We start from the raw sequence: 11,119 nt of genomic DNA, 5'->3' as shown, positions 1-11,119 counted from the left end.
ATGGGGGGGGGGGGGTAATGAGACCAACCTGGTTAGATCAGCCTGCTGCTGGAGCTGCTCCTGCACTTTGCGACAAACCTCGCCGGCCGTGTCGTAGACTTTTCCGACTTTGGTGAAGAGGGCGGCGATCTTGTCACTGCGGAGAAACCCGGCCGCCCGTCTCTTGAGGAGGTGACCCAGGCAAGCTTCGATCGCAGCTGGAGAGAGAGGAGGTCAAGGGTTAACACTGACAGGAGCACAGCATTTGCATTTTACACTGTTAAAACAGAGTCAGTCCAAGACGTTCAGGTCTGTCAGTGTTTAGTATGACAATTACAATGAGTCTCAAGTCAAGTCAAGTTGGATCTCCTCATTTCTGCAACTCAAATCCAAATCTCTAGTCGGCAGCTTTGTCATGTAGCTACAGAAAATGAGGCAAAAGCACAGATGTGTTGTTGTGACTGTATCTGAGAAACCCCCAGAGAAACACACTGGCTGTAGCTGTGATCCATCCATTAGCTGCCTCCCTCCCTCTGTAATTGCTGCATTAACGTTCGGCCATAATGAGCTTTTTAGGGCTGATGGTAAAAGCAACACGGTACCATCACTGTACTGCCTCTGCTGCATTGTGCTGTGTGTTTTCAGATGGTTCCATCAAACTGCTTCAATAAGTTTTAATAATGTGCTGACGTAAAGGCTCTATGAAGACGTACCGCCACCACAGAGAATACATCCGTCTTCAGTCTGTGATTCACATCAGTCTGAGCCTCTGTGCTTGTCTGCTCTCCCTCTGTGAGGTGGATCTAGTGGATAATATTACAGTGGAACATAATGACCAACAACAACATCATTCTCTGTGATGTGGAGAAAAAACGCTGCTTTATTGGTGTAATAGTCTGTTTTTATTGCTGCTGTTGGAGCCTGAAAAGAAGAAGAAGAACAAGGCTGGAGGTTTTAGCTCAGAGTTTTTTCTCTGCAGCAGATCAACGTTAACATATAGAGAAGAGTTGTTGGTTCCAATCATACTGTCGGTCTATCTCACTCCATCCCATTAGAAGAGTCTGTATGATACCGGATCGTCCCCTATTTCAAAATAAAATGCTGAAATTTGTCCCACATTTTCTCATCACCTCCTCCTCCTCTCAAACTAGTTTCAGGTCACATCCCTTTTTATCCACAGTCATAGAAAATATGAATATGTGTGACATTTTGTCATAATTACTGTGTGAAGTCTTGAGTAATGGCTAAAAAGTGTTTTTTGAGGTCACACTGATCTTTGACCTTTGACCACTAAGATCTAATCAGTTCATCCTCGAGTCCTAGTGAATGTTTGTGCCAAAGTGTTTGGCTAAGATATGAGAATGAGACAGTCACATTTACAACGTTAATGTGGGTTGTTTCTGTGGAAAAACAAAAATGGAGGACCCGCTGTCCCACAGGAGAGGTCGCACCCCTCCCCTCCCCTCATTCTGCTGCTTTCCCTCTCCACCAGCCTGATAACTCACGAGTCTCTGATGAATCATCAGCTCCTCTCCATTATCTGCATTATTACTTTCATATCAGGGTTGAGGGAAAAGCATGCAGAAATAAATGCTTTCATTTTGACATAGCAGCGACAAGAGCAGAGGAACGGCTCAACCCAGCTCTGATTCCCTCACAGGACTGAGAGGATTCATCTGTGTGAGGCAGGTTGGTCTGATCCCTACAGATCCAGCAATGTTTCCATGTTCCCTCCAATTAACTGGTGATATTCACTCATGAACTGGTGTCACATGTCAACGTACTGTGTCACTGTTCCAAAACCTGCTTCATCAGAATTCATGGAAATGCTGAAGCGGGATTTGTACTCCTCCTGAAATGCTCAGCGGATAATTGGATGGATTCAAAAACACCTTCGTTTTTAAACTATTTTCAGGTGAACGACAGAGTTCAACACGATGAGCGTCTTCCAGGAGAGACTGTCTGTTAACAATACTGCATCTCCCCCGACTCTCTGACGGCTTGTGCCATAAATTAGTCCTGTGAGACCATAAACCGGCCCTTACTGTTTTAAAAGTTCTTTAAAAGGAGCTGTTTGTAAGTTTCGCTAATGCTACATAGCTAAAGTTAGCATTAACAGCTGCTTACAGTCTAGTAGAAACATTGAGAGTTAAGCATCAAACTTCATTCCTTTACTCACCAATTTGGCTTCTATTTTCTATCAGCCCTTTCATGATACTGAAGTTAGCATGCTAACCAGCTAGCCCGGTTGGCAAACCTTGTCACTTTCCGATACCGAGTCACTGTAGAATCCAGGCTGCTCAGAGGACGTAGTATAACCTCTTGTATTGTAAACACAAAGGCCAAAGCTCTAAGCAAGACTGCTAATGCTAATGATAGCTATGTAGCAATAGCAAAGCATACAAATATAAGTTAAAGCTGCATTCATTGATTTCTGGCCACTAGGGGGCAGCAGAGCACTTCCAGCAGACACAGAGCAACATCAGCATTCTTTCTAAAACAAGCTTCTGTTTGGGAACTAATGAAAATCCAGTGACGAGTCAATGATGCTGAGACGACGTCCTCTCAGTCCACACCTCAGTTAAAATGATTTACAGTGTACAGACTGTCTGTGATGGACACAGCATGATTCACTTCAAATGACTATCTGTAGTTTGTATTTATTTGTATATTCGACATGAATGTGCTGACAAGGAAAATAAAAGGTGTCTTCGAGGCAGCGGCAGCTGTCTCCACTGAGTTCGTTAGCAGATCTAATTAAGACAAAGCTAATTAGGCAGCATCACTTGTCTCACTTCCCTCTCTCTCAGGTTTCTTGTGTGTCTGCTACAGACTCATTGTTTTCTGTCTGTGTGAGTCGATGATGACGAGTAGAAACAAAAGGTCAAACTGCACTTCCTCTACATACAGACCAGGACCAGAGCACAAGTCAACAGCTGTGTGTGTGTGATTATCATTTATTATTTATCATATCATTTGTTTGTTGTGTCCTGATCAGTTGGAGCTTGTGACCCAACAACAACTGAACTGGTAGAAATTTGGTCTGATTGTAAAATTAGTCAGAGGTCTCAAACTCACGGCTAAAACTGGAGTTTAATGTAAATGATTAGATTTCTCCAGTTGATGTTTCTGTAAAGGACGGACACTGCACAGAGAGAAACATACAATAACACATGACGATGCACGGATCAATAATTCTCTCACATCCAGGAGGCGGGAGTTTTGTCATGTTAGGAACAAAGTCATTTCTCCTTCTGTGTCACAAACATTTTTAGGGCTCGAAAACCATTGAGTGATTTGATGCCTACAAATAAATAACTGAATAACCAGTACCTCAGTAAAGTCTTACTGGGATGCTTCCATGAACATATTTATTTATTATTGATGAACTTATTTTACTTTGTCTCCTCTGTGGTTTGTTTCAGCTTCCTGCTCTGAGTGTGATAAACATGCAGCAGCTCTTCTGTTGACTTCAGCACATGAACTTAAAGTTTTATGTAATGTGTTAGTGATGAGCGGATCACAGTGATATCCTCGGGCCAGCTCATGAAAATGAACACTGTGATTAACAGCAGCTGGGTTGTAGGAGGGGGAAATAATATATAATGTATGAGGAAGATATTAATTACATTCGCTAAAATGTGAACATATTTTAAGCCTCGTTTCTATGAACTCTTCATTAACTTTTCATTATTTATTTTGGGCAGCAGCCAAATTTTATTATGAGCTTTTAAACTGTTTGTGTTCAGGATGTAGCAGAGACAGAATATTAATGTCAGACTGTGTTCAGGCTGATTTATCTTAAAGCTCCTCCAGTGTAAAGGTGTGTGTCCATGTGTAGTGTGATTATAGATCAGCTCTAGCTTCTATATTAATACTGTGAAAGTATCAAAGCCTCAGTCCACAGAGAAATGCACACAGCCTGTATTCAGAAACTGAGCCTTAAAACCAGCCGTCAGGACTTCTGGAACTTTGTGATGTCACAACAAAGCAGTCACCAAGCCCCGCCCACCTGGACCCACCATACAACACTTGCAGGATTTAAAAAATAGCTTAAATAAAAAACTGTGAGGCGGAGTGATACATGTAGTGAAACGTCCCAGTGCTGTTGTTCTCTATATCATCACTCATGGAATGACTCTCGTCCAATCAGATCACTTGGTCGGACCTAACTGTTGTATAATGGGCGATAACATGACGTCCTGGACACAGAGACACTGAGACTTCAAACCTCGGAAGAAAAAACTTCTGGGGACGATCACGCTTCAGAATCTCTGAGCTGTGAAACGATTTGATTTAGATCAGCTGAGAGCAGATCGCTCTCACTCCCATCAACAGCTGATCTTATTATAACGAGCCACTAAACTGTCTGTTAATGTATTTCTTCAGCTCAACATGTCAAGCCACAAACAATAAAAGTGCAAAAACATATGTAATCTACTCTCCACTCTTAGTTAGTCCAGGCAATAAGTCTTTGCTTATGTAATATTCATATATAGATCTTTCACATGCTTTTTCCAGCAGCGTCAGATATAAATGTATCTGGACTATTTTTATCCATGGGTCTATACCTGTCTCCCTGTATGAGTCATACTGCCGCTCCTCGACCAGGTGCAGACAGAGAGAGACAGTGGGGGACGAGTCCTGAGACAGGGAGGAGAATACAAAGCACAAACAAACATGGAGGAGAGACGAGGATGATTTTAGCAGAGAGGACATGGAGCGTCTCCCACTTCCTCCCACTTTCTCCTGGAGCTGCCCAACTCCCACAAGGAAATCACAAAATCTGCTGCCAACAAACTACGGAAGCCCTGAAGGCAAAGAAAGATATTCTTTTTGCCAGGATCTGTTTTTGTTTTTCATCTTTGAAAACAAGCCCTGAGAGCCAAGTGATTTCTTTTCTGGGTTCTTTTAATTAAAAAAAAAAAAAAATTGTAAGCAACTGAATAATTTGTAAAAAAAAAAATTGTCCCCCTCCAAAGAAATTTTTCCCACTTGCCTGTTCGGGGTCGATTCACAAAACCCTAAAAAAACAACAAAAAAAACCTTAGAATTTTTTTGTTTTTTTTAATCTGTGAAAACAAGTGCAATATTTTTTCCTTTCTTCACCTGCCTCTCTGGACGGTTCAGACAGACACAGATTGAAAAATGATCCTGGCCTAAAGAAGAAAAAAGCAGAAGAAAGCAGATGAAAAAACTAGCTGAAAGAATCAACACTTTACCACCAGTCACCTGTTCTGTCTCCTGTTTCAAGTCTGCACTGAAGCAGGTAAATAAAAGATGATAAATATAAAACAACAGCTTTATTATTATCATTATGTCTGATTATTAAAATGTAGCGGGACAAGCAGAGCCATGAATCCTCCTCACTGTGATGAACCAAACTAAAATTAAAGATGCTCTGTGGCTCCTGTGACAGGAAGAAGAAGAAATCCTGTGAAATCAGCCACAGAGCTCATAAACCAGAGCTAATGGAAAACACAGGCAGAGGACAGAGGCACATGGTCCGTCCCTCCATCTGCAAACACAGATCCGTCACTGATCACACCTGATCACACCTGATCACACCTGATCACACCTGATCACCTGATGCCACATTCATTCAGGCAAACAGCCAAAATCTGGGAATTTCAGGTCGAGCCCTAAAATCTGTCAATGAATCTTATTAATAGCAGCTTTAAAGGAGGACGGCGTCCAGGAGGCGGTGGCTGCTGTTCATCACCGAGGACGACGGCAGAGAATCAACAGTGTGTGTGTGTGTGTGTGTGTGTGTGTGTGTGTGTGTGTGTGTGTGTCTTGTGAATCGGGGAGACTCGGTGTAAACGGACTCGGTCTCTGGAGGTTTCTGCCTCTCACGCCTTTCTCTGCCCTCTTGCGTGGGATGGGAGGATGTTAGAAAGAAGGAGGGAGGGAGGGAGGGGGAAGAGATGGTCAAGGGGTCAGACCGGTTGGCATGGCAACCGTTCTGCATCTGCTTTTCAGTTGCCAATGGAAATGAACTGTTGCAGCAGCGGCTGATTCCTCCCGCCTCTCTGCACCGTGCTCGGCCGTTTGAGACGTTACTGCGATGAAAAGAGAGAGAGGCAGCGTCTGCTATGACTAAGACTGCAGTCCTCCAGTCGCATGATACAGCGGATATACGAGGGATTGGTGGGTTCAGGGCAGGGCTTAGTGAAATGTAATTATAACTGAGGTGAGTCAGAGTGGAAATAAAGGTGCAGGAGACTGAGGGTAAGAAAAGAGTCAAGTAGGACGTAGAGCGGAGGGAAAGAGTGGGCGTGCAGAGACACCTGAGCTGATCCCTGGGATAAAGGCTGCTGTGTTCACTGGGCTCAGTAATACTCATCAGTCAAAGTCACACACATAAGGAGTCACAGCAGTGCCATAAAAACATATACATCTGGAGAAGATTAAGAAAATAAAAGTGGAAATATAAACAGCAGGTAATAAAAGAATAAATAAATACAAAATGTGGAAATATAAAGAGAAATAAATAATACAAAAAAGCAAAAGCATTTTTTATTGTTTTATTGATTTCTATTTCTATTTCCACATCTTTTATTTATTTATTCTTTTATTACCTGCTGTTTATATTTCCTTTTTCTTTTACAGATTTATCCTTTTTTGTGGCACACCTGTGACTCCACACACACACACACACACACACACACACACACACACACACACACACACACACCTGTCTCTTACAGATGTGACAAACTCATTCACTCTCTTTCTGTAACACACACTCATCTGTTTTTAATGGACATCCTCTGTTTCCACAGGAGACATGAACACTCAGCTCATCTTCAGGCCTTTAATCTCTCACACACACACACACACACACACACACACACACACACACACACACAGTAATGTGTGTGTGTTTCAACATTATTGCCTCATGATTCACACCTCATCTTTACACCTCTTCCTCCACTCTCTCACGCTTCCTCTGTTCACCTCGTGACTTCCAGCATCTCCTCTTTTCCTCACAGTGTTTCTCTGTCATTAGAAAACACAAAGAAACCACAGAGGTGTCGCTAACTTTGCTCATTGTCACTAGATTTAGAGACTTTGTTTTAAACCGGCTGGGTATAAACCTGGTTCAGGTCTGGACCGTGTGTGGATGGTGTCCGGGCGCTCAGGGCTACACCTGCTCTACCAAGCTGTGGAGCTGCAGGGAAGAGGAGGAGCACTTCCATTACACTGAGCCTCGCCTCCATTAAAGCAAATAAACTACTTTGATTCCATTTGTTATAATTACTAAAGGAGGAAGAGGAAGAACTAAACATGAGACACACTGAGCAGAGAGAGCAGGAGAGAGAAGTCATCACTAACTGCTAAAGAAGATAGCACAGTGGTTCCCAACCTGTGGGCCGGGGGCCACTGGTGGGCCGCGAAGGTATCACAAGTGGGCCTACAAATCATTTCCAAACAGTATGATTTTGGTGAATAGATGTAAATAAAAAAATGTATAATAAATATAATTAATGTTTTCTCGTATGAAGGCATTTCACTGTAATAAAAGTCAACAGGAACTTGTTGTTGGTGACCGGACTACTTTGCCACCATCTACACTTGGTCATTATTTGGCCTCCGTATCGTGATGGAGTCGGACGAGGGCCACCAACATTTTTAAGATTTTTACGTGGACCCTGAGATGGGAAAGGTTGTGAACTGCTGAGCTAGCAGATCTGAATATCACGTAAACAACAGAAACTCTCACTGCAGCACAACAATAAAAGCTCTGTTAAGATATAAAAGGGTTTCTGGGTTTTCAGGAGCAACTGAAAACTTTGTAGTAAAATACAGCTGTGACCAAGTCTACGTGTCAAACAGAGGGAGTTAGACATAAAGACCTGCCTCTTATAAAAGTCTGTGACGTAAATACAGACTAAAGCACTGCGCTCCGTGTGAGAGATTAAATAAGAAACAGAGTCTGTATCTTCTAACTTTCTCTCTGAGTGATCATGTTACAGTGAATCCAGCTGAACTCACAGCTCAGTCTTTGTCTTTCATTGATGTGTTTGGTAATTTTGTCAGAAGACGTCGTGGTTTTAAAATGAGGATTTGACCAGAGGCGGTCCAGACATGTACTAGGTTTGGACCTGGTCTGGTTTCATTAAGCGTGACTCAGAGTGAATGTAAAAAGACGCCTCCTGTGAAGCTGCTGTGATGTATCAGCTCCACAGTTTCCGGTGGATCCAGCTCAGTCCCTCCCTGAACCGTCATCGTGTCACATTACAGAGGATCAATGCTTTCCCTGTGAGAAGACAGATGTGCTCATTATGTGTGGAGAGGAGCACTAATCACGGTGATTGTCAGAGAGAGTTGGGGCTGATTAAGCATTAGCAGGGAGGCTGCTGTGTCTGTTTGCATGAGTCTTCACACCGGGGGAGTGCAGTGTAACGAAAACACCCAACAATACGTGAATATCGAGTTTCTGCAGAGGGCACTTGATATTCAGCTGCAGCTGCTGGTCCTGAACTCTGTGTGTGATGATGGAGATCTGATGGCTGACGCAGTTGCAGAGATATTATTGCTCAGGATGTTACGATGGTTTAATTTTCAACAAACATCCATCCACCCGTTCGTCCCCTCATCTCAGGACGGGTCCCGGTTGCAGCTGCTAGAGCAAAGTATTCCAGACATCCCTCTCCTCAGCAACGTCTTCCAGCTCGTCCTGGGGATCCCGAGGCGTTCCCATATATAGCGATAGCGGAGTGGTTACCATGTGGATGCAAATGCTCTGAGCCGGCAAGTCCCCGGTTCAACTCCCAACTGGCCGGACTCTTTGCTTCCCCCTCTCTCTGTCCCGTGTCCTGTCCCATGTCCTGTCCCTCTTCACTGTCCTGTCCAATAATAAAGGCAGAAAATGGCAAAAAAAAACAAACAAAAAAAAAAACTTGAAAAAACAAAACAAGTGTGAGTGGCCCGAGTGGGCGAGTGGTTACGGCGTGTGACACCTTACAGCACGCCATTCCCCTACTCTTTATCCCGTGTTTCCTGTCTCTTTTCACTGTCCTATCAAAATAAAACACCTGTCCCAGGTGACATTCTTCTGCACAAGCTTGCTACAGCAGCATTGAAATATCAGGCCCTATTGGTTTTGGGGATGTTGGAGGAGTCAGGTGGTGAGTTTTATTTTAGTGGATCAACATTCAGAATAAAATAAGAAATGAAGTATTGGTGTTTCAGGAAGTTTAAGCTGTTGAATTAAACAGGGGAAAGCAGAGATGTACAGTCACAACATCTCTTCAGCTTTAGTTTTCACCGTGTCGCTGATGGTTACTCGTGCTGCGTAACGTTGGCGAGGCTCAGTGACAACAGGTAGATGACGACTACTCTGTGGGTGAGCAGAAAGTTACACCGTGTAGTCACGCCACTGCTGATACCTCAGCCACAAACCTAATTACCTCCAGGAATACGAGCTCTGTGACAGATCTGTACAGACCTGCCATGAACAGCAGCTGTGCAGCATCTGTCAGTCTGTCTCTGTTTGACAGAAGATATTAAACTGTGACTCGTCGCCTTTAATTCATGCACTGATTACACTCGTCTGTAAGTGAGCTAACGTCACTTTCAGCTACATTACAATAGAACTACATTCTCTTTGGGAACAAAGAAGGAAGGTTGGAACTTACTGCCAACTGCAGTCTGGAGCATTAAAGACTTCAGCCCATGTTAAATATCTCAGTGTAATCATGGATGAGGATCTTACTTTCAGTGACCACATCAAAGCTGTAACTAAATCTGTGTTTGAGCATCTCAGAAACATTAAGGCTCAGAGACTGTGTCCAACCAAGAGAAACTCATTCATGACTTTCTACCCTCCAGAGTGGATCATCACAACGCTCTCCTCGCTGGTTACCCAAATAAAACCGTCAGACAGCTACAGCTGATCTGATGCTGCTGACGGAGAACATGTTACTCACCTTCTCCAGTCTTTATTCACTGGCTTCCAGTCAGACAGAGTTTAATTCAATAAGTTTCACTTATTGTCTATAAGTCACTGAATGTTCTGGGCCCAGATCTGCAGGAGCTGCTCAGTTAGTGGAACCTGGAGCTCAAACTGTACATGCATCAGATAGACAGCTTATCCTTACAGGGTCACAGGGGGGTGGAGCCAATCCCCAAGGGCGGGGTTCAGCTCAGACTCGTCACCCGTCTATCACAGCGCTGACATATCACATTCACGTCGCAGGTTAACCTCATGTGCATGTGTTTGGACTGCAGGAGGAAGCTGGAGAACCCGGAGAGAACCCGCACAGCCGCAGGGAGAACATGCAAACTGCACACGGAAAGGTTGGAGCCTGGATCCTGCTCGCTGCGAGGCGACAGTGCTAACTAAGGATGCTCCCATCACGATTTCTGCCGCCGATACAATAAATCATGAGTGAGATCGGCTGATACCATCACGTTTGTCCTGCAGTGCAGATGTTGTACGTTCCATCAGTCTCACACACGGCGGACATGTTGTTTTGTTTTGGCGGCCTGTCGGTGGGAGGCGGGGCTTCACCACACAGCACACAGAGCTCTCTCAGAGTGTTAACCACAGGTAATTGGTTTGAAGGTGATCGAAGAGTAGAATCGTTAATTCACATCTACTGATCACGTATTTTTAATGAAAGTCGAACGATAATGATCGGCGGGCGATCAATGGAGCATCTGTGCCGCCACTGGAGATCACATCTGCCCGAACCGTAACTGGCTTTAAATAGAAGATAAAAAATGCTGTTCTCCTCATTTAATCTTTAATCCTCCTCTTTAATTAAATATTATCTATTTTACAATCTGTAGTTTTGATTCTGTTTTCTTATTGTGCTTTTACTTCTATTTTCATGCTTCTTTTACTTCTGTTTATCTCACTGAATGACCTCTGTGTAAGATGATGAGAGTTACTAATACATTCGCCTTGCTGTTTAAAACGGAGCTGTGACTGTTTTTATTCTCCTCCTTTCTCATGAGGTGTTTCCGTCTCTCCGTCCTCCCACTGTGGAGGCTACAGAGTCCATGTTGTTTGCGTGGGAGTGATGGAGGTTGCAGCCGGCTGCCAGCAGAGAGGAAGAACAGAGCAGAGAGGGGTGGAGGGATTAAAACTCGTCGGGGAGAGGTGAGAGTCGGTATTGGTTCTCAC

General features: G+C 43.8%; 1 protein-coding gene across 2 annotated transcripts in view; it reads right to left on the bottom strand.

The window, feature by feature from the left end:
* sgsm2 (small G protein signaling modulator 2) overlaps positions 1–11,119 on the bottom strand; it is a 57,763-nt gene that overhangs the window by 28,748 nt on the left and 17,896 nt on the right. For both annotated transcript variants that reach the window (XM_023395461.2, XM_087170835.1), the window contains exon 3: positions 29–197. In XM_023395461.2, the coding sequence (XP_023251229.2) occupies positions 29–197 (169 nt within the window). The remainder of the gene's footprint in view (positions 1–28; positions 198–11,119) is intronic.

The sequence above is a fragment of the Seriola lalandi genome, unplaced genomic scaffold (assembly GCF_002814215.2).
Source record: "Seriola lalandi dorsalis isolate HSWRI2012SDOR001 ecotype SW California unplaced genomic scaffold, Sedor1 jcf7180002054963, whole genome shotgun sequence".
NCBI classification, from domain to species: Eukaryota; Metazoa; Chordata; class Actinopteri; order Carangiformes; family Carangidae; genus Seriola; species Seriola lalandi.
The sequence above is the reverse complement of the archived record's forward strand: the minus strand, read 5'-3'. Positions and strand labels throughout refer to the sequence as shown.